The following is a 24,451-nucleotide window of genomic DNA, read 5'->3' as shown; positions in this document are numbered from 1 at the left end:
CCAGCCCCTCCTGAGATGATGATGATGATGATTATTATTATTATTATTACCCGACATTTTTCTCCGCAAAGGAGACTCAAAGGAGATGGTTCTGTCCCCTTCCACAACACGTCTGTTTGATGGTTTCCCAGCTTTGGCACTCTCTCTAGATCCAAAAGACTATCCTAAAGCTTAGGCTAGAATACGCAGGCAACCCTTTCATATCCCCACACATGAGAAGATAGCTCTCAATATTTTTTTTCCCGAAAATTCAATTTGATCCTCCCATTGAAAGGAATTCCCCATCCTTCTAAAACTTCCCAATCCTTCCTTTCTTCAACATATCCGTTTATTTATTATTTATTTCACATATTTGTATCCTCCCCTTCTCACCCAGAAGGGGACTCAGGGCGGCCTTACAGCAGGCAGCAATTCAATGCCAATACATATAAATATTAATATTATTATTATTGTTATTATTATTATTATTTTGTACCCCACCTCCAACTCCCCAAAGGAACTCGGGTCGGCTAACATAGGGCCAAGCCCAAACAATTACAATAAAACAAAATAAAATACATACAAGACACACGACAACAGTAGAAATGCTTATACAATAACATAGTGAAATAAAACATAATAACAATAACATAAAAACAGTACAAAAAATTAAATGAGGGCAAGCTGGGCCAATGTGCGAGGAGTGAAAATTGTAAATATAAATATAAACTAATACCATTATTATTTGTGTTGTCGAAGGCTTTCATGGCCGGGATCACAGGGTTGTTGTATGTCTTTCGGGCTGTGTGGCCATGTTCCAGAAGTATTCTCTCCTGACGTTTCGCCCACATCTATGGCAGGCATTCTCAGAGGTTGTGAGGATACCTCACAACCTCTGAGGATGCCAGCCATAGATGTGGGCGAAACGTCAGGAGAGAATACTTCTGGAACATGGCCACACAGCCCGAAAGACATACAACAACACAATTATTATTTGTTTGTTTGTTTGTTTTATTTACTACATTTATATCCCGCTCTTCTCACCCCGAAGGGGACTCAGAGCGGCTTACAAATTAAATTTACATACAATATTATATTATTAGCATAGTACAATACTGGCAATAAATTACTATATTGTACTATATCAATATATTGTAATATTATTAGTAATACTACGTATAAAATATAATATAGAATTCATATTATTAAATTGTATTAAAATCCATACAATCAAAACATTGATGATTAAAACATCAATTAAAATCACACAGTCCAGATCGTAGTTCAAAGCCTGTCCAATTGTCAATCCCATCAATCTATTATTATTGCACTGTTTACTGGTTGAATGCTGGGCCCCACAGCATTCTTCACCCTGATCTTTAATCTCGATTGAAGCTCATGCAAGAAAAGAACTATATGAAGACATCTGGATGCTCAGGACAAAAGTCAAGACACTTATCCCCAAGTTCAAAAGGAGAAGACAAACAAGAAAGTGGATCTTACACCAGCTATGAAGATCAGACAGCATCTTGAACTGCGCATAAAAATGTTTGGCTGGCTTATGGGGTGCAAGGCAAACTAAATATAGTACATCCAACTCTGCCCTTGGCATCTGAGATTCTGCCAACTTTGTTAGAATCATAATTAACATGGGTACATATTCAAAGTCTTGAACAAATGGCACATATCTAGCCATATGAAGAGATATCGAGCCTCTATTTCTACAATGAGAGAGCATGCTTTTTGACAACAACTCCAGTGTAATGGCAAGATCTCCGCATTGGGTTCCAATTTGAATAAAGCAAAGGAAATATGCCAGTCCTTTAGCCAACTGAAATGCAGAAAAACAGAAATAGCTAATCCAATCCAGTTGGGCTGCAGGGTGAAAGACCCGGAGAACTTTGGGCCACGGCGGCGGCAAGCAGATGTTCCCACGATGCTAAATGCACGCTTTGGTATTCAAGGTATTTTTAACTAGCCACTCATCTTGAGACACATAGGACCGAAGGCACAGGGGCGGAGGGAAATCCCACACACCCTATCACAATCCAGCCGCAATTATTATTGTATTCAAGTCTCCCGCGGGAAACACTTGGCTTTTTCCTGGGACTTCTCTGGCCACCCTAAAAGCAACATTCCTCCGGCATGACAAGCCACTCGCTCTGTGCTATTTATGAACAGCCATTTGTTTTATATTATTCTAAGAAAAAACTCTTGTCTGTTTGAGACAAGTCTGAATGTTGCCATTGGCCAATCTGATTAGCACTGAGTAGCCTTGCAGCTTCAAAGCCTGGCTGCTTCCTGCCTCCTTTGTTGGGAGGTGTTAGCTGGCCCTGATTGTTTCCTGTCTGGAATTTCCATTTTGTGAGTGTTGCTCTTTATTTACTGTTCTGATTATAGAGTTAATACTGGTAGCCAGACCTGCCATTGATGTGGGCAAAACATCAGGAGAGAATGCTTCTGAATCATGGCCATACAGCCCGAAAAACTCACAGCAACCCTATTGTATTGTTGTTATTGTAAGCTGCATTGAAAATGTAAACTAAAATGTTTAAGACAAATGAACAGAAAGAAGCAGAACGGAAGTCCAACAAATTATTATTTTTTCTTTTAACTCTTTCTCTCCTCGGTTTTTTTCTATTATATTTTTCTTGACTTTTCCTATGAAACATATTCTCACTCTTTCACTGTATACAGTAGAGTCTCACTTATCCAAGCTAAACGGGCCGGCAGAACCTTGGATAAGCGAATATGTTGGATAATAAGGAGGGATTAAGGAAAACCCTATTAAACATCAAATTAGGTTATGATTTTACAAATTAAGCACCAAAACATCATGTTATACAACAAATTTGGCAGAAAAAGTAGTTCAATACGCAGTAATGTTATGTTGTAATTACTGTATTTATGAATTTAGCACCAAAATATCACAATGTATTGAAAACATTGACTACAAAAATAGCTTGGATAATCCAGAAGCTTGGATAAGTGAGTCTTGGATAAGTGAGACTCTAGTATATAATATAAAAACTTTCAATAAAAATCATATTTAAAAAAGAATCTATTTTTTGGGGACAAAAAGTGGGTGCCGTGCCAAAATATCTCAGCCGGCATTTGGAAACAATAGACATTGACAAAATTACGATCTGCCAACTGCAAAAGGCCACCCTACTGGGATCTGCACGCATCATCCGAAAATACATCACACAGTCCTAGATGCTTTGGAAGTGTTCGACTTGTGATTTTGTGAAATGAAATCCAGCATATCTATCTTGTTTGCTGTGTCATAATAAAATAATAATAATAATCCAGCATATAGATCTCGTTTGCTGTGTCATACTATGTCATTGTGTCAATAATAACAATAATAATAATAACAATAATATAGGGACTGGCTTCTTATAGCAAACCCTGATCCCCACCATTCAAGGTCTGCTACACCAAGCTAGCATTGTTTACTCCCTTGCAATGTCCCTTACCAGTGCTTATTTTTTATGGATGAATAATAATTTCACCCCAAACTGAACTTTTATATTAGTGGCCCTTCAATATTAAACATTACCTCTGCCTTTTTCAAATTCCTACATTATCTACATATTTATCAGACCCGAGGGACTTCAACAATGGCCGAGCCTGGACCACACAATGCCCCCTTGTGGTTCCTTGGTCGCAGCATTGCCTTTGTGTATAAATCGGGCCAAAACTAAGATTTCTAGATCTGAGACTCAGCCAGAAAAATAAAAGTCATTACCAGCTCCGTCATTACATTTCAGACCATGTTTATTAATAACCACTGTTCCTATAAGAGTCGCCTCATGCTGTTCGAGAATTTCTCTGAAATGTTTTTTTGGAAAGCCCAGGAGGGAAAAATCACGTGATTTGAGCTAAAGGAAGCAAAAATAAATATTCAGATCTGAGTGCATTCTCCTTCCTATTTACGAATTTAGCACCAAAATATCACAATATATTGAAAACATTGACTACAAAAATGGCTTGGATAATCCAGAAGCTTGGATAAGCGAAGCTTGGATAAGTGAGACTCTACTGTACTTTTGGATAGGATGGTCTATAACTATAGACTCATATACAGGCTCATGTATAAGACCCATTGCTTGGTGGGAGAGCATATGCTTTGTGTGCAAAAAAGATCCCAGCTTTCAATCCCAAGCCTCTTTGTTATGGAAAGATAGCCTGAGATAGTGGAAGGCAGTTTCTCGTGTATCCATATACTTATGGATAGGATGGTTGTTAACTATAGACTCACATATAGTCTCATGTATAAGTGAGACCCGATGGTGCAACAGGTTAAAACACGGAGTTGCTGAACTTGCTGACTGAAAGGCCAGCGGTTTGAATCCGGGAAGCGGGGTGAGCTCCTGCTGTTAGCCCTAGCTTCTGCCAACCTAGCAGTTCAAAAACTGTAAAAGTAAAAAAGTAGAAAAATTTGAAAGGAAAGGAAGTTGAAGGATATAAATTAAAGAACAGAAGGACAATTCTTTTTGTGTCTCTCTTCTTACTACTTTATGAAAAGTAAAGAATCAACAAATATAAAGGACAACACTCTTTTTTGTGTTTGTCCTTACTATTTCCAAAAAAAGAGGTTGATTTATTTTTTCTTTTTATCTTCTTTTTTTACTTTAGAATTGGAAACGCAAAGGCGAAGATGGAAGTCATTTTTATATGTATGTATAGTTAGTTTTTTTATTGGTTTTTTTTCCTTTTTAATTTTTAATTTTTTTAATTTTTTTTAAATCCCTCTTCTTCCTTTTTTATCCCCTTCTTTATGTCTTTTCCCCATTCCTACACTACTTCTTGTTCTCCTTTCTTTTCAAAATAGATTCTCTATATATTTTTTCTTCACTTTCTGTCAACAAACATTGTTCTCACTCTTTCGTTGTATTTAATTCTTATATATACCAATAAACATTTAATTTTAAAAAATCAACCCCGCAAAACTGGCTTGACTGATCAATGTGAGCACTGTATCTTAACTCTTATTAAAAAAATTAGTGGTGAAAGGCAAGAACTTAGTCCATCCCAGGAAAACCCTAAAAGAAACACTGATCCCCCCCCCATGTCTTCACCAAGGTGCCACTTCTGGCATTTTTCAAAACCTAGATGAGAAAATAGTAGCGGCAACCAGGACTGACTGGTCCCCTTGCAGAAGAATTGGTGCTTTTCCTTCTCTACAAAATAACCCTCAATTTATCCACAGGTCATATCAAAAATATATCATTTCAATCCCCAAACCTGCCCTCAATGTGTACATGAGGTCAAGTTATATAGTAGAGTCTCACTCATCCAACACTCGCTTATCCAACGTTCTGGATTATCCAACGCATTTTTGTAGTCAATGTTTTAAGTACATTGTGATATTTTGGTGCTAAATTCGTAAATACAGAAATTACTACATAGTATTACTGCATATTGAACGACTTTTTCTGTCAAATTTGTTGTATAACATGATGTTTTGGTGCTTAATTTGTAAAATCATAACCTAATTTAATGTTTAATAGGCTTTTCCTTAATCTCTCCTTATTATCCAACATATTTGCTTATCCAACGTTCTGTCGGCCCGTTTACGTTGGATAAGCGGGACTCTACTGTACTTGAGCATATATGGCAAGCATGGGAACCCTCTTTCTCAAGAGGAACTGCTGATTCTCCATCTTTCTATAATGACCATCTGCTTTCCAAATAAAAGTTTTTTACATCCAGAGGAACCAAGGGAAGAGGGTGCGGGGGCAGCTCAAAAAAACAACAACCAGAAGCCAGCTGTCTGCAGCAAAGGGGGAGGAAAAGAAATGCGCACATGTCAGAAACTGGTGGAAGAAAGCCTTGGAGAGATTAGTAGTTCCAACTAGCCAAGGACGTTCTCCTTTGAAAAAAAATCCAGAATGATTCTGGGGAAGCTGGCACCTCCCCAAGCCTCCATTCAAAGCCCTTCGCAATCTGTAAATAGAACTTCAAGCATCGGAGGAAGAGAAAAGGAAGAGAAAAGGAAGCTGATGTTTGTGTTCTCGGCAAAGGCTAAGGAATGCAAGCCCATTTCCTCTGCCTTGCCCCCACCCCTCCATCCCTGCCCGGCTCCGAGCCTTCGACAGACTGCTTCGGAGATAAAGAGATTGGGACTTTATCTACAGGAGACCAAGCAAAGCTGCTTCATCTCGAGGGTCAGCAGACAGCTGAAGCTGGAAAGAAATGGGTTTCTTCCCCTGTAGCTTCGGCCTAATCTTTTCCAGGCGGGTTTAGAGCGGGAAAATCCCCAAAGGAGCTTGCCCAGTATGGGCCATTGTTGGGGAAACACTGGACCTGCAGAATGTCACAACCACGACAATGTGGTCACCAACAGTGCAGAGAAGTGTTGGATTTATTTATTTATTAGCAACATTTATATCCCGCCTTTCTCACCCCGAAGGGAACTCAAGGCGGTTAACAAGTACGGTAGAGTCTGACTTATCCAAGCCTCGCTTATCCAAGTTTCTGGATTATCCAAGCCATTTTTGTAGTCAATGTTTTCAATATATCGTGATATTTTGGTGCTAAATTTGTAAATACAGTAATTACAACATAACATTACTGCGTAAATATAAAATACCAAATGAGGCCAGAACACTTATTACAGTAGAGTCTCACTTATCCAACGTTCTGGATTATCCAACACATTTTTGTAGTCAATGTTTTCAATGCATTGTGATATTTTGATGCTAAATTCATAAATACAGTAATTACTACATAGCATTAATGTGTAATGAACTACTTTTTCTGTCAAATTTGTTGTATAACATGATGTTTTGATGCTTAATTTGTAAAATCATAACCTATTTTGATGTTTAATAGGCTTTTTCTTAATCTCTCCTTATTATCCAACATATTCGCTTATCCAACATTCTGCCGGCCCGTTTATGTTGGATAAGTGAGACTCTACTGCAGGGGTCCTCAAACTTTTAAAGCAGAGGGCCAGTCCACAATCCTTCAGACTGTTGAGGGGCCAAATTATCATTTGGGAAAAAAAAACTAACAAATTCCTATGCACACTGCACATATCTTATTTGTATTGCAAAACAACAACAATAACAATGAAAGAACAATACAATATTTTAAAATCAAAACAATTTTAACCAACATAAACCTATCAGGATTTCAACAGGAAGTGTGGGCCTGCTTCTGGCCAATGAGATAGTTAGGTTAATTAGGATTGTTGTTGTTGTTGTGTGCCTTTAAGTCATTTCAGACTCTGGGTGAGCCTAAGTCTAAAATTATTTATTTATTCATTTACTACATTTATTTACTACATTTATATCCCACCCTTCTCACCCCAAAGGGGACTCAGAGCAGCTGTATGTACATACAGTATATTATATTATTAACATAGCACAATATTAGCATTATATATTACTATATTGAACTATACCACTATACTGTAATATATGTAATATATAACATATAATTAATATTATTATATGGTATTATTATTAGTATTATATTGTATAAAATCATAATATTATTATCAATATATTATTTAAACTGATATAAAAATATTATATTATAAATGAGGGTGGGGGCCAGGTAAATGATCTTGGAGGGCCGCATCCGGCCCCCGGGCCTTAGTTTGGGGACCCTTGCTCTACTGTATTAGGGATTTCAGAAGAAAATCTAAAAGAAAATGACGAACTTTTACTCAACTATATGATGACAGCAGTGAGAATTATCTACGCAAGGATCTGGCGACAAGAAAAGACACCGGATGTAGACCAATGGTTAATAATACTAATGGAAATAAAGAATATGGACAGATTATCGTACTTATTAACTAAACAACAAGGATTACCAAAGAGAAGTACTGACTGGCAACCAGTATTAAACTTTCTCACGAAAGAAAAGAACTTTAAAATAATACATACATAGAACACCCACGAGAGAAAACAAGAAAAATACCGAGTATAAGGAAGCTATAACTTTAACAAAAAATAGAATCATTGGGGTAGACCACTATATAAACTACAGTCAATATGGATAAAGATGGAAGTCAACTGAACTCCAACACCTTTCCACCTTATTTTTATTTTATTTTTTCTCTTTTTTTTCTTTTTCCCTCTCCCCCTTCCTCATTTCCTACTTTACTATAATCCACAATGTTCCCCCACTTTTATTGTATCTTTTGAAAAAATTCACAAAAATAAATAAATGAATAAAAACGAAATATAACATTACTGCGTATTGAACTGCTTTTTCTGTCAAATTGGTTGTATAATATGATGTGTCCACTTAGACATTTCCGGCATCCATTCTGGCTGCCATTTTTTCATATTTTTAGTGCGTATTTTTTTTAAAAATCCACTGTTAGGTTACTTCTAAACACAAAATTCCTTTATGCTTCACACACACCTACACAATATACTTTCACTGTGGGGACACAGTAATGTTAGTAATAATGTACACAATATTTTTAAATAATTTTAGTACAGTAGAGTCTCACTTATCCAAGCCTCGCTTATCCAAGCCTCTGGATTATCCAAGCCATTTTTGTAGTCAATGTTTTCAATATATCGTGATATTTTGGTGCTAAATTTGTAAATACAGTAATTACAGCATAACATTACTGCGTTTTGAACTACTTTTTCTGTCCAATTTGTTGTATAACATGAAGTTTTGGTGCTTCATTTGTAAAATCATAACCTAATTGGATGTTTAATAGGCTTTTCCTTAATCCCTCCTTATTATCCAAGATATTCGCTTATCCAAGCTTCTGCCGGCCCGTTTAGATTGGATAAGTGAGACTCTACTGTAATTGATTATGGGGTTTTCTAGCATAATATTGCTTGGAGCCTTACCTCCGCTTCCTTCTGTTGAAGGATTCGATCCTTGTCCACAACTTCTTCCTCAACCGGCCTGCCAGACATAAGACAGACATATATTAGAGAAAGAATCTGCCCATGAGGGTAAAATCTGTCCACTCAGGGGCTCATTGGGGATGTCATATTAGAAGCTCTACTAAGGAAAAGAAAGGACTGAATCTCAAAAGAGAAACACACAGATTTTTGGGTTTTTTTATATTTTTTCTCACCTCCTTCCCTTCCCTTCCCTTTTCACTCTCTGTTCTATACCCATTATTGTTCTCACTCTTTCAGTGTTTAAAACTACCTATTAAAAATTATATTGAGACAAAACAGAAACACAGCCGAGCTCAGACTCACTTGCCAGTACGCTTTAGTCTCTCAGATCGGAAGCTTTCGTAGTGCAAATCTTGAGTCACTTCTTGGAGATCCTGCATGTGTGTCCTGAAACAAGAAATGTCATCTTGAACTTCCTTTGCCAGGTTAGAAGAGATCTAGCTGGGCTTTAGGCTCTCCCGCCATATTCCAATCGCCACTGAGAGAGGAGTCCGGAAGTTGTTGCTTGAAGGTGAAATTAACCAGAGTTTATATTGTTCTCTGAACTCGGTAAACTGTGGTTAACATTGACTTGTTGTCATCAAATCAGTTTCAAAACATGAATTACGAAGCTGGCTTGTGACCACAAAAACCCACACTTCACATTGATCTCAAGTTAGGATTGAAATAACACGTTAAGCCGTGGTTAACTGAAACCGGAAGCAAAATTTTCCACTGTCCCCGTGGGGAACACATTGTGTGGAAAGGAGTCCACAAGAATTCAAAATTATATTGATTTGCGGAAGAGATGCTCTCTTTGCCACCTTGCAGTTCTCTAAACATGAAATCTTCCCAAACTTAATCCAATTTTCAACCTATTCAGAATGGAATAAGTCACTAGATTTTGATGTATCCTGGGAAAAACTTGTTTTTTTTTATAAGTGCCACACAATTTGTTTCCAAAGTGGATAGACCTCTAGGTGTTTTCAACAAAGGACGATTTTTAGCCTATGATAGAATAATTGTTTTATTGTGTCAGAAGTAATTTGAGAACATACTGCAAGTTACTTCTACTGTGAGAGAATTGGCTGTCTACAGAGACGTTACCCAGGGAACGCCCGGATGTGTTATCATCCTGCTGAGAGGCTTCTCTCATGTTCCTGCAAGCTAGAGCTGACAGAAGGGAGCTCACCCCTCTCGCGAATTCGAACCACCAACCTTCTGGTCAGCAGTTCAGCCGGTGCAAAGGTTTAACCCACTGCACCACCTCCTGTGATCGAAGATACAGAGTGGGAAAACATTGGTGACAAACACAATCTAACATTTCCATGACTGCAGCTTTTTCTTGGGATTTTCAGATACAATCAGAAAGAGTATCTACATCCCTGTTAGTAGTGAAAATAGCTTGAATTACCAGAATTAAAAAGTGGAAAATGTCCATGGATGCTACAAAAATTGTTCAGTAGAGGGAGCTCTTTGACCATCTCCAGCTAAAGATACACTATAATGGAAATAAATTCCTCAATGCCAGAGCATTGCTATAACTTACAAAATTTGATCAACGCACTGAGTTTAGAAGTAAAAGCCCAGACATCAATGAATGTTATATTTCCAAGTAGCATTTGATCATAACTGGGTTTTTACCATTTCTCCTTGAGTCCTTGCTTTAAGGAATTCCACCCTTTAGTTATTTGGCTGCTTTTGAGAATCATCCTATTTGTAAAAAATGGTTTCTTGCTCCTATCAGCAAACCAGTGGGAGGCTGAGTAGGTGTGGGTTTACTCCGTACAATTACATTACAAATCAAGAGATACACTATGGCAATAAATCCAGATTTTTTTATCAAATGAAAATATTACATATACAAGCAGTCCTCAATTTGTGAACAAGATAGATGCAGTAGGTTTGTTCTCTAACATTTTAAAGTACAACTCCAGCCAAAAGTATATATACCATAAATACTCAAGTATAAGCCGACCCGAATATAAGCCGAGGCACCTAATTTTACCACAAAAAAACTGGGAAAACATTGACTCCAGTATAAGCCGAGGGTGGTAAATTTCAGAAATAAAAATAGATACCAATAAAATTACATGAATTCAGGCATCAGTAGGTTAAATGTTTTTGAATATTTACATAAAGCTCAAATTTAAGATAAGACTGTCCAACTCTGATCCAATCATTATTCTCATCTTCTTCAATGTAAATGTTCTTATGTATCCTTTTAATAATAATAGAGTAAAATAATACATGTAATAATAAATAGAGTATAATAATAAATGTAATAATAAGATCAGAGTGAAATAATAAATGTAAATAATAATAAAAATAGAGTAAAATAAATGTAATAGTAGCAACAATAATAGAGAAAAATAATAAATGTAACAATACCAATAATAATAGAGAAAAATAATAAATGTACCATATATTCTCGAATATAAGCTGACCCAAATATAAGCCAACCAGGACCTTCACCCGAGTATAAGCCGAGGTGGAGCTTTTTCAGTGTTAAAAAAAGGCTGAAAAACTAGGCTTATACTCGACTATATACAGTATATTTAGCTCTGGATCACAAAGGGAAGGATCACACAGGGAGGTCAACTTATACAGGCATATATACGGTGTTTGAATAAGGCATCCATGCCATTTAGCTCTGCTTTACAGTCAGGGAGAAGGCTGGCAAACACGGCAAAGCTTTGGCATGTCCAAATCGAATTAAATCTAATGAAAGCGAGCCAGAGTCAAAACCCTTTCGAGCAGCAAAGACCAAATCAAAAGGGGTCGTACTAGAAAGAAATCTGAGACTTAATACAGGGCTAAGTTTAGTGGGCAGTGCATATAACCTAGTGGACTACTACACCTGAGATATCTACAGTCCGGAGTTAAATATGGATCTCGACTTACACCAGCATGGTCCGCAGCTTCAAGAAGTCATTATGCTCCGGATTCTCCACTTCCACCACCCCCCAGGGGTACAGGCGGCCTCGGATCTTTTTGCCTTTCACTTCGATAAGCTGGTTGGACCCAATCACCGCAAAAGGAATGCTGGCCTAGATGAGTTAAGAAAAAGCAGAAATTCCGTTGTATAGCATCATCACTGAAGAATGCCAAAGGAAGCTTACCTAATGAACGGTTCACATATTTTATCCCAGCTTTACCAAGTACCAGCTTTTCCTTACGGCAAAGGGCAAGGATGGCAAGGAATGCAGTGACTATTGGATTATGACCTGTTAGGATCACAACCGAATGGATGGCAGAGTTTCAGAAGTGTTGTTTAGTATTCAAAACATCATCTATTCTTCATAGATACCTTGTTTCTATTTCATGCTCTCAGCAGACAAACATTCCAAGTAGACTTCCTCAAAATAACATGTTTGTTTACTCACAATTTTATGTATTTAAAGATACAGAAACATTTCTTGTCAGGTTAAATGTTAAAATGTTTCAGTTTGTATCTCTAAATTTTAACAGTATCTTCAAACAACTATATTGCTCTGTATAGCTCTTTTTTGTAACAGTCTACTTCCAAAGAAACTCAAGTCTTAACTGACTTCTAGCTTCTAAACACTGGCTTCTGCATTCAAACAGATTCAAGCCTCAACGTTTTCTAACTCCTAACACTGGCTTCTGCACTCTTAACAGACTCAAGCCTCAACGTCTTCTAACTCCTAACACTGGCTTCCGCACTCTTAACAGACTCAAGTCTCAACGTCTTCTAACTGCTAACTTTGGCTTCTGAACTCTAACAAACTCAAGCCTCAATGTCTTCTAACTCCTAACACCGGCTTCTCAACTCAAACAGACTCAAGCCTCAACGTCTTCTAATTCATAACATTGGCTTCTGCACTATAACAGACTCAAGCCTCAACGTCTTCTAACTCCTAACACTGGCTTCTGAACTCAAACAGACTCAAGCCCCAACATCTAACTCCTAACACTGGCTTCTGTACTCTAACAAACTCAAGCCTCAACATCTAACTGTTAACACTGGCTTCTACACTCTAACAGACTCAAGCCTCAACATCTTCTAATTGCTAACTTTGGCTTCTGCACTCTAACAAACTCAAGCCTCAATGTCTTCTAACTCCTAACACTGGCTGTTACACTACATTCAGTAAAAGTACAATGATGACACCTTGAACTCATGGATAACTAGACCTTGACAGGCAGGAAGCACTTAAAATTCATTGCTTGTTATTATAGTTTGGCAGACAGGAAAACATGACAGCAGCACCTATATGGCCAACACAAAGAGCTGCCACAATGTCAACCTACCTTTAGGATCCTGGTTTGTTCTTTGAATTCTTCATCTTCATCAGAGTCCGCATCAGGCAACTGGTAAATTCTTATGCCATGCTCCGAAATCTCATCCAGAACCTGGAGCCAAGAGACAAAAATGCCATGATGGTTTCTGGAAGTCCCACGACACCATATTATGGGCTGTAATTGCTAGGATCTGCAGCATAGAAACATCTCGGGTGCCATGTCTGCTGTAAGGTGGAAAGAACACAGGCGCCAGCGATAAAACGTATGTACTTTGTGAAAAGCTTTCAGTTATAGCAAACCAGGAAACCATGGTCCTTGACTTGCTAAACAGGATGGGGTCGGTTTGGAAATGGCAACTGGACATTAAAGACACAACAGTAGAAACAATGGAATCAAAGCTGAGAAAAGGAAGGGGACAAAGAGGGAGTGTCCAAGCACAATAGTACGTCTCTGCTTAATAAAATATATATTATTAAACTGAGATTGTTAAAATCTGGACACACCAGATGGGAGATTAAAAACCGGAAAAGGAAGGCATCAGGGCATTAGGGTCACAGTCATACAAGAAAGGTAGACACACCCTGACCTTCATGAGTTGTGTGAACTACTATCAACCAATAGGGATGTCAATTGCCCTCCTTGGCCCTAAAAGTTTTCCAATAGAAACAACCCAAAAGTGGGAAGAAAGCACTCGAAAGAGTCAGTTGCACAAGGAAAGACCATGATATCCATACTCCATTTATAAAATACTTGCTCACTTTAGACAAGAGAAGGATTTGACCTCTTCAAGTCAGTGGTGTCCAACCATAAGTCCTCCAGTTGTTTGGGACTCCAGTTCCCAGAAGCCCTGGCCAGCTTGTCCAGTGGTGAGGAATTTTGGGAGCGGAAGTCCAAAACACCCGGAGGACCAAAGGTTGGACACCACTGCTTTAAATAATTTAGTTGACTTCCTTAGGTGGGAAAATCTGCAGAAGACACAACGTTTTAGGTTATGCTAGAGCGCCCAAGATTTGTCCCCGTGTCGGCAAGCCATAACAGATTTAGGCTGGCCCCACAAAGTTGCCTTTTATCATCTACATGGAACACAAAAGTCAATTTCTCTCAGGCAGAGATCGTAGTGATAAACCTGCCGGGGAAACAATGGCGGGAAAACGAACAAGGGTGCAGGAATACTGTATCGCAGCTGTGCAACCGAACGCTTTCCTGAAAGGAAGACAAAAATGTACTGCAAGGAAAACAAACTGTATTTCATGCTTCCAACAATGAAACAGCATTTTGCGCCTTCAAACATCAGCTTTATTGGCCCCCGGAGGTTCTGTGGTTCCTAAAGATTAGCCGTCTTGGGGGAAATTCGTAAAACGTCGAAATCCAAAGTTGCTTTTCTGGTGTAATCATTCTTCGGAGCAGGTTTCCTCTCGCAGCTTTGCACGGCTCGGCCTGTGAAGCCGCCTTCCACTTCTTCCCACCCCGGAGGACTTTTAAATTTTTTTAGTCTGAATTCCATGGAGTCAAAACAGGAATAACTCCAAGCTGGGTTTCCTTGACAGAAGCCGCCACAACGAATGGTTTTTGATTATTCAAAAAAAAAACTCAGAACAAAAAAGCTCCCCTTTCCACCTCGGACTGAGTGCCAAATGGCAGACACATCTAAAACACAGCCCTGGCTTCAAAGCCAGAAGAGACAAATCCTGATCCCTCGCCTTGATTAGAGATTTTGCATTACGAGAGGCTTGGAGTTAGAAAAATATACAGTAGCTAAGCTTTCAAAGCTCTGGATCGACATGAAACGGTTCTCTCGCCTTTGGCCGTTTGTCAGAACGGATGACCCAAACAGATCAAAAATAATCCCAACCAAGATGTTTATTTGTTGTACCTTTCGCTGCGCCTTATTAGGCAACGCTTTTCTGACCATTTGCGTGCAAGTGGCAAAAAAATAAACATGTCACACCTCGAGCAGAACGTCTTCAGCTATCTGAAATGGGGAGTACGGATATGGAAGAGAGTTCTGCACCTCAGAGGGCATTCTTTGGGCCATCGATTGGAAACTAATAAAACTTAAGCAATTGGTTAGGAAGAAGGCAGTTGCAGAATACTAGGTGTTGACTGAAAAGAATGACGGAGAATCAAGTGGCAGTATGTCTTACAAGAATGAAATGAAAACCTGAAAAGAGGTTGAATCACAGCATTGTTTACACTGTTAATTATTAATGTTTATATTATTATGTTATTTTAGTTATAGGAAATCATAATTTCTACACCCTTACTGTGTTCTTTGTGTTTGTACCACCAGATAATACATCAGGTTTGGTGAGCCTGTGTTCAAGCTTGAAGATTTGTACAGCACAAGAAACAAACTATACTTTTATTATAGAGGAACCCCCCGCCCAGATATTGCCAAAAATTCTCTGACAAAATAATAATAATAATAATAATAATAATAATAATAATAATAATAATAAAACAACAACACTGGGTGCCATGCCAAGAGATCTCAGCCGGCATTTGGAAACAATAAACATTGACAAAATTACGATCTGCCAGCTGCAAAAGGCCACCCTACTGGGATCTGCGCACATCATCCAAAAATACATCACACAGTCCTAAACACTTGGGAAGTGTTCAACTTGTGGTTTTGTGACACGAAATATAGCATATCTATCTTGTTTGCTGTGTCATACTCTGTCTTTGTGTCAATAATAATAATAATAATAATAATAATAATAATAATAATAATTTATTTGTACCCTGTCCTATCTCCCCGAAGGGACTCGGGCGGCTTACAACAATCAACAGATACAGAAAATAATATAGCAATAGACCATAAACAAAAACAACAATTATGACTTCATGTAATTTAAAATAACCTACTATAAAGATTAATAAATAACAGTTTGAAAGCTATTTGCCCTTTAAAATCAATGTGAATATAATGTAAATTTCAATCTCTGGCTACAGGAAGGGCACCTCTGTCAAGAATCAAGAGCCATGACTACCCGAAAGGTTGCATTTGAAAGAGGCATTGGTTCTACTAAATTGATCTCAGAGAGGAGTAGCAACCTTTCCGCTGAGAGTCGTCTACATACCCGTCTCTTCAGTCTCTCCCTCTCCTTCAGCGTCAACGTGTCTGCCTTGGCAATCACTGGGACAATGTTGACTTTTCCATGGAGGGCCTTCATGAACTCGACATCCAGGGGCTTCAACCTGAAAAGCAACGATCAACAAAGTCCATGCCATCATAATGATACATACGGCCAGCCTACCACGTTCACGCAAGGTGGGGGCACAACATCTCCACAACAAAATGGTTTTTTTTTAAAATTAAAACAAGAGAACACCTTTTGAGGAATCTCTAGGTCCTTCAGCATGATTCAAGATCAACTTCTCAGAAGCTAATTATAGAATTACACTGGAGGACATAGAGATTCTTAGAAAGATGTTGTCTCTAGGAATCTCTAGGTCCACCAACATGACTCAAGGTCAACTTCTCAGAAGCTAACTATAGAATTATACTGGAGGACATAGAGATTCTTAGACAGATGTTATCTCTAGGAATCTCTAGGTCCTCCAGCATGACTCAAGGTCAGCTTCCATCAGAAGCTAACTATGGAATTACACTGGAGGGCACAGAGATTCTTAGACAGATGTTATCTCTAGGAATCTTTAGGTCCTCCAGCATGACTCAAGGTCAACTTCTGTCAGAAACTAACACTGGAGGACATAGAGATTCTTAGGAAGATGTTGTCTCCAGGAATCGCTAGGTCCCCCAGTGTGATTCTATGGTCAACGTCTGGTGGAAACTGACTACAGAATTGCACTAGAGGACCTAGACCAGACCTGCATAACCTATGGCCCTCCAAGTGTTCTGGACTTCAGCTCCCAGAATTCCTGGACATTGGAGAAGCTGGCTACGGCTCCTAGGAGTTGAAGTCAAATACATCTGGAGGGGCACAAGTTGTGCAGGCTTGATCTCTAGATGATTCTAGAGAGAACAATTTAATCCAGCCTATGAGTAATACTGGCCTTCTGGGTATATCTGATTTTAAAAAGTGACACCAGTGAGATGTTTCCCACTGTGTCCATTCGAATGAGCCTACTGCAGCAGTAAGTCTTGTCGATTGGAGATGCAGAACATTTTTTTCAACCTATAGGACGCAAAGATACTCTCGCCCCAACTCTGAACTTCAGGCTGGCTGTCTCAAAGAGCAGCACATACATGGAGAGTTCATCTTGTCCTCTCCTGTGGCAAACGCCTTCCAAATCATCTGCTTTCATTGGAGGGCTTCCTCCGAGTCTCATTCCAACAAGGGGAACAGAGGGGGAAACAAAGCCTGGAACGGAGGGAGACGCACTCGTAGCCATATCACCCTGCAGGCCCAAAGCTCTCTATCCATGTTTAGGTATTATTTCAAGTAAGGGAAAGAGGCTGGAAAACAACCCTGAGAGTTTAAATGGAAAGCTTAATTGCTCTTGCTTTTGGTAACAACAAACAACGCTTCAGAAAAACAATTGCACTGTTTAAAGTATACATTACTTGAGTTTCTATGTTGTCATTGAACCTCCTCTACTCCCAGGAAGGTACTGTGACCACAACTTGTGTTTCCAGGCAGGTTTTAATATGGACCCCTGCAGCGATTTAATACTGAGTCCTCATTGAAATGGAGACCCAACTTTAAAAGGCTGCCCTTAATCCCAAAGTTGATTTTAATTGAGTTGGCAAAATGACAGTGAAGAAAGAAGACAAAAGCAGAAGAATGGTTAAGTATTTAACCATTTAATTTCGTTATACAATGTGCAATGACAATAAAATTATTCTATTTTGCAGAAAGTTGAAAAGGTTCAGTCTAACACTCAATTCGGCTCTTACCCATGTCCAAAGGGCGAAATGAAGTAGAAACAGCAATGCACTCGGTTGTCTACAATATGACGCCTGTTGAGGCCGCTCTCATCATGAAGGTATCTTTCAAACTGGTTGTCGATGTAGTGGATGATGGTCTTGAAACTGTAATAAAGCAGAGGAAAAATAACTTGCAATGAGATAGGGTTCACTTAGACGCGTGTGAAAAGTTCTGTTTCTCCTCATTGTCATCCCTCTCACTGAATCCTGTAGCACTTGGGTTCCACTTTAACAGCCACAGTTCCATCCTATTTCGAACCCGCTGCCAGAGAGTTCTAGTACCTCACCAAACTTCACAAGTGAATGGGGATTTGGATATACACCACACCCAAGATATACTCAAATACAATCTCCTACAACTTTTCATTTATCTACTGATTTATTGTCAAAGACATATCTATTGATTAGGAGCCGCGGTAGCGCAGTGGGACAAACCCTTGTGCCAACTGGACTGCTGACCTGAAGGTTGGGTTGCTGACCTGAAGGTTGCTGGTTCAAATCTGCAAGATGGAGTGAGCTCCCATCTGTCAGCTCTAGCTTGAGAGGACATGAAAGAAGCCTCCCAGCAGGATAGTAACACATCCGGGCGTCCCCTGGGCAACGTCTCTGTAGATGGCCAATTCTCTCACACCAGAAGCGACTTGCAGTGTGTTCTCAAGTCACTTCTGATACAATTAAAAAATCTATTCATTAATCTGGTTATTATCTTTTATGGAATATCCCTGAGCTGTATCGAGTCAAGACAAGTCTGTAGGATCACATTTTTTCCTTCCTTTCACCCTCCCTCTTTTTTTCTTTTAGGGATTTCAATGTCGCTGCAAAACACCTTGAATTCAAATGGGAAATGTATCGGCATCCAGTGCAGTTCACATGACGACATGTAATGTGCTTTCAGCATCTTGAAATTTTGTTGAGTCTCAACCATTCAACCTATGGTTTGAATATTATTCAGAAGCCACCCTGAGACCTTTTTGCTATAGAGTGGGGCAGAACTAATTTCATAAAAGAAAACTAAATGAATAAATAAATACATAAAGAGTGACTTATGAAGCAACTGACAAAGATCAGAAATCCAGGAGCACAATATGCAGAAGGAAAGGAGAAAGAGAGGCAAAATGTGTTCACAGCATCCAACCTTGCATGTCAGGCAGTCAAAATGCCAGTGGAATCAGGTTTGGATGAAAACGGAAGTCTCCCCACCCACAATGGCACATTTTCAAATGCGTGACTAAGCCTGAATCACCTCCTTTCTAAGACTTTCTCTTCCGCCTTTCTAGTACTTTCCTGTGGGACTTAATGTCATTAGGTTTATTAAATCGCTCTCCATCTCCAACTCTCCATGGTTTCTTGCCATTTAAGTAATAGGTGTGACATTAAAATGTATCAATAATAACATTTGATTTCACATTATGTTAAGATCCCAGAGATATAGGATAGAAATATTGGCATATTTCTCAATTTTTCATTCTGTCCATGCAGAATCTTGGCCTGTCTGCCAAAGCATTTCTGCTTTAAGGGTTTGAAGCAAAAGCGTTCACAGTGAAACTGGGACAGGATACTGGAAAAGTACCATTAAGGCAAACAGAAAAGTCCTTGCTGAGAGATGCATAGAAAATTCTCTACTGCTGGAAGTTATTTATATGCCATTTTTGAGCAATCGCTACTTGTTCATTTTTCCTATCCAGCAGATCGCGGTACCTCTCAGATTCCGGGAAACACCTGTTTTCCACCACGAAACAACCATTAACTAAACAACATCATATCCTGCACCACAGCATTACAACAGCAAACAAGGTGCTTATTGTTGGAAGGTTTGGATTACTTTGAAAAAAAATAAAGCAAAATATATTTCACATTGCCAAAACACACACAAATAGCCCAGAAAATTCAGCACTCATCACACAGCTGGACAAAACTGTGTTCTTTACCACGTTTTGAAAAGGAATAAATATTTTTACCACCTTTTTATTGCACTGTATGCATACTTTGATGCAATGTAGATTTTCAGATTTTAGCATTATTTTGCCTATATTATAGGTTTTATTGCACGCAGATTTTTTTAATAATTCCATTTTGACATTTTATTTATTATTTTAGTTACTGTTTTACTAATGACTAAGGGGAGGAGAAGAGAAGGACCTAACGCTTTCACATACTATATATACCCGAGTATAAGCCAACCTGAATATAAGCCAAGGCACCTAATTTTACCACAAAAAAACTGGGAAAACATTAACTCCAGTATAAGCCGAGGGTGGTAAATTTCAGAAATAAAAATAGATACAGTACCAATAAAATTACATTAATTGAGGCATCAGTAGGTTAAATGTTTTTGAATATTTACATAAAGCTCAAATTTAAAATAAAACTGTCCAGCTCTGATCAAATCATTATTCTCATCTTCTTCAATGGAAATGTGCTTATGTATCCTTTTAATAATAATAGAGTAAAGGAAAATAATACATCTAATAATAAACAGAGTAAAATAATAAATGCAAAAATAATAATAAGATCAGAGTGAAATAATAAATGTATTAATAATAATAATAATAATAATAATAATAATAATAAATAGAGTAAAATAAATGTAATAGTAGCAACAATAATAGAGAAAAATAATAAATGTAATAATACCAATAATAATAGAGAAAAATAATAAATGTACCTGATTGGCTTATATTTGGGTCAGCTTATACTCGAGAATATGAGTATAAGCTGACCCAAATATAAGCCAATCAGGACCCTCACCTGAGTATAAGCCGAGGGGGGCTTTTCAGTCTTAAAAAGAGGGCTGAAAAACTAGGCTTATACTCGAGTATATACAGTACTTCTTTGCCACAATTTCAGCAACAGGATTGCAACAGAAGAGCCCAGCACCACCTTGCCCTCTCCCCCGGAAAAAGCGGGTGGAGATCCAAACTCACAGAACTCGGAGAAACGTTTCCAACTAATAAACACAGCATCGGGATACAATCAACAGGAAGTCGGCCTTGCAACACAATAGTCAAGCGAGCGAGCCTTGGAAACCCAACAGGCGGAAGCACAAACCAACTGTAATGAAAACCAAGAAAGCCCTCTGGTACAGAAAGACTGGGAAATCATGGCAGGAAAGCAACATTATGAAGCTGGACAACAATGCAATGAACAGCGCCAAGACGGCAAAAACAGGACAACACATAATCCCAACTGAACGAGGCTTTTACAGCTCTATTGTCATGAAAATAGTTTAACTCAAGATGCCATTCCTGCCAGGACTCATGATGTCAATCCTGCATCAACTACCTAATGCTCAGAAGTGATCAAAAGCCATGGAATTTTAAATCTGTCTTTGGAAAATGCCCTCTTATTTTGACACCAGACATGAACCCCAAATACTGGTAATTCCAGGACAGATGGGAAGGTTCAAGATCATGGGTGGTAGTGGGAGCAAAACATACCAGTCTTGGCTATTAATGGCGTCTCCATATCCCGGAGTATCTACCACTGTGAGGCGGAGTTTCACCCCTCGTTCCTCAATTTCTACGGTGGAAGCTTCAATCTGGACTGTTCTCTCAATCTTCTCTGGAAGAGAAAGGTTTGAAAACGTTAACGTTTCCTTCTTAAGATGGCCAGAGGGTAAAAAACAACCTAGAGTTTTTTTCCCTCAGTTTGGGGCACACGGTTTGAAGATTTTATGAGTCTAAGTATCACAGCTTCAGAGAAAGGTTGGAGAATATAAACAATGTAGAAATGGCCTTGGGCGTCTGAAGTTCATTGCACAGCCCTTTTGGATCCGGCCCATGGTCTAGTTCAATGATGGGCAAGCTTTTGGGCTTGGTGTGTCAAAATTCACCAAAAAACCTAGCATGACTTGGGTGGTGTGTCACTTCGAGAAAAAAAACCCCATAATTTTGCAATATGTATAGTTTAAATAACAAAAATGTATAATTGTAATATATAACTGTATTTAATAAATCAAAAACTATTTACTACCTTTATTTCCATGTACAACAATCTATGATACCTCTTGCAGTTTCCACGCTGATTCTCTCTATTCTAGTTTCAATGTAGTCATGAATAATGAATAATATAATAGTAATAATATGATAATATACTACAATAATAGAATAATAATAGAATGAATATATATATATATATATATATATATATATATATATATATAAATTTAATGTGCATAATTCCCATGGAGTAAACAACAAATCCACTGGACCAAATCACACCAGATTTGGCCACAAAAGACATAGTCATCCAATCAATCTGCAGGCAGCAGCGTGTCAGCAAAAATGGCTAGGCATGTCAGTGCTGACACGCGTGTCATAGGTTGGCCATCACTGGTCTAGTTCATTGTACATCCCCGAAAGAACTGAGTTCCTTGTGCTGTCTTGTCTGCCTCCTACTGTTAAAGGCTACGCATACGCATAATTTAGTGAGAATAATATGCATTATTGAACAGAGAAAGGGGCAGACACTATAACCATTTCACAGAGGCATCTGAATGGACATACAAGAGGAGAAATCATCTCAAGCAATAATAATAAGTGCTATTATTTCAATGTTATTATTCAAAGACAAGCAACAAAAATACTGATGTCAACTCAACAGAGCCAAGCAACAACGGTGATCGGGGCAAGCAGTTCCTTGAAACATATACAAACATATAACAAGATGTGAAAGGCTCAAATGAGAGATCTTTGTTGGGCTACAGTCTTAAGGAATCCAGTCAGTCCAATAAAAACTTTGAGTCAAGCTCAGCCCCTACGGTGTATTTGTATGGTCTCTCTCCTTGTCTGTGTAGGATGTTGACTCCAAGCTCCAGGAGAAGGCAAGGAAATTCTGTCTCAAGTTGAGAAGCATATGCACTAAGCAGAACCAACCCTGGTGAATACTTGTATGGGAGACCACCAAGCAATTCCAGATGTTGTAGGCTCTATTTCAGAGGAAGAGCCTAGCAAAAACCACCTCTGAGCATCCTTTGCGTGAGAAAACCTTAGGACATTCATGATCAAACGTCAACAGGTGACTGAAGGCAGGAATCTATCTACCTATCCACCCATGCATGCATTCACCCATCTATCTATCCATCCACCTATGGATGTAATAAAATAATAATAATAATAATAATAATAATAATAATAATAATAATAATAATAATAATCTTTAATTTATATACCGCTCTATCTCCCCGAAGGGACTCAGGGAGATTTCCAAAGAGTACAAATACAAATACAAAACAACATACAATCAAATATAACAAAAATGTAAATGTAAAACTGTACAACTGGGAATGTTCCACAACTACAAATGGGAAACAACAAAATGCTTTGCCTTCCAGATTTTCCATCCCTGCTCTGCCCAACCCCTTTTCCAGTTTCCTTTTCCAACCACACACATCCCCAATCAGAGGTGGAGTCACCGAAAAGAGATGGATTTACCTGCGGCTCCTGGAATGTAACGTTCAGGGTAGAGATCAGTCAGGAATAAACTGTTAATCAAGGTCGATTTCCCCAAGCCAGATTCACCTGCAAATAAAAAAGAGGTTTAATCTCCCACATCTTTCATGCAATTTTTTTTCTACCAATTGCTCCCTCCCCAGGTTGTAAGATAATGGCATCAAAGGCTTTGCGGAAATAAAGAAAACAGGAAAAACACATTGATGCACTCCCCGCACAAATTCTAAATTTATTCTACCTGTTTTCATAAATCAACCCAGAAGGTCAAACTAAAGGTTCTAATCTACAATAGTATTTTCCCATCCAGTTCGGCGTTCATTTGACCTCCAGTTTATCTTTCAGAACAGATGGAAGGCCAAAAATACATCATGGGGAACAGTTACACACAAAGCAAAGGCAGTCTTCTAAGATCAAAAAGAATGCAGCTTCTTGCCCATAATGTTTGGCCTTCACAGATGGGGAACCAGTGCCCATCAGTCTCCAACATTGTTGAACTACAACTCCCAGCAATACACACCATTCTTCAAGTTGAAAACGATGGATGCTTGAGTCCAATAATATTTATTTACTTATTTATTTATTATTAGCGACATTTATATCCCGCCTTTCTCACCCCGAAGGGGACTCATGGCGGTTTACAAGTATATATACATACAATATATTATACGACTATATTGCAATATTAGTAATATTGCATGTAATATAAATATACAATTATAATAGTGAATTATAATAATTATTACATTGTATTACATCATAATATTATTATTAATATTACATGTATATACAATATATTATAATTATGTTATAATATAATTATATATTATTATATCATTAAATTGATACAGGAGACATAGTGGAAATACATGGAGTGGGGACTCATATGGGAACTCCATTTACAATGCAAGGTAGCAAAAGCACCTCCTTTGAATCAATATATGTTTTATATCCCAGATGAAGACTGCATACACTCCAGCCTTCCCCAAACC

The 24,451-nt window shown here is 38.4% G+C and overlaps 1 protein-coding gene across 2 annotated transcripts in view; it reads right to left on the bottom strand.

Annotated features, from left to right (window-relative positions):
* LOC100557579 (septin-2) overlaps positions 1-24,451 on the bottom strand; it is a 54,317-nt gene that overhangs the window by 18,372 nt on the left and 11,494 nt on the right. For both annotated transcript variants that reach the window (XM_003225124.4, XM_008117363.3), the window contains exons 4-11: positions 23,445-23,531; positions 21,450-21,573; positions 17,983-18,117; positions 16,202-16,319; positions 13,128-13,229; positions 11,757-11,902; positions 9,177-9,260; positions 8,814-8,871 (exon numbers count right to left, since the gene is read on the bottom strand). In XM_003225124.4, coding sequence (XP_003225172.1) covers positions 8,814-8,871; positions 9,177-9,260; positions 11,757-11,902; positions 13,128-13,229; positions 16,202-16,319; positions 17,983-18,117; positions 21,450-21,573; positions 23,445-23,531 — 854 coding nt within the window. The remainder of the gene's footprint in view (positions 1-8,813; positions 8,872-9,176; positions 9,261-11,756; positions 11,903-13,127; positions 13,230-16,201; positions 16,320-17,982; positions 18,118-21,449; positions 21,574-23,444; positions 23,532-24,451) is intronic.

The sequence above is a fragment of the Anolis carolinensis genome, chromosome X (genome assembly GCF_035594765.1).
Source record: "Anolis carolinensis isolate JA03-04 chromosome X, rAnoCar3.1.pri, whole genome shotgun sequence".
NCBI classification, from domain to species: Eukaryota; Metazoa; Chordata; class Lepidosauria; order Squamata; family Dactyloidae; genus Anolis; species Anolis carolinensis.
The sequence above is the reverse complement of the archived record's forward strand: the minus strand, read 5'-3'. Positions and strand labels throughout refer to the sequence as shown.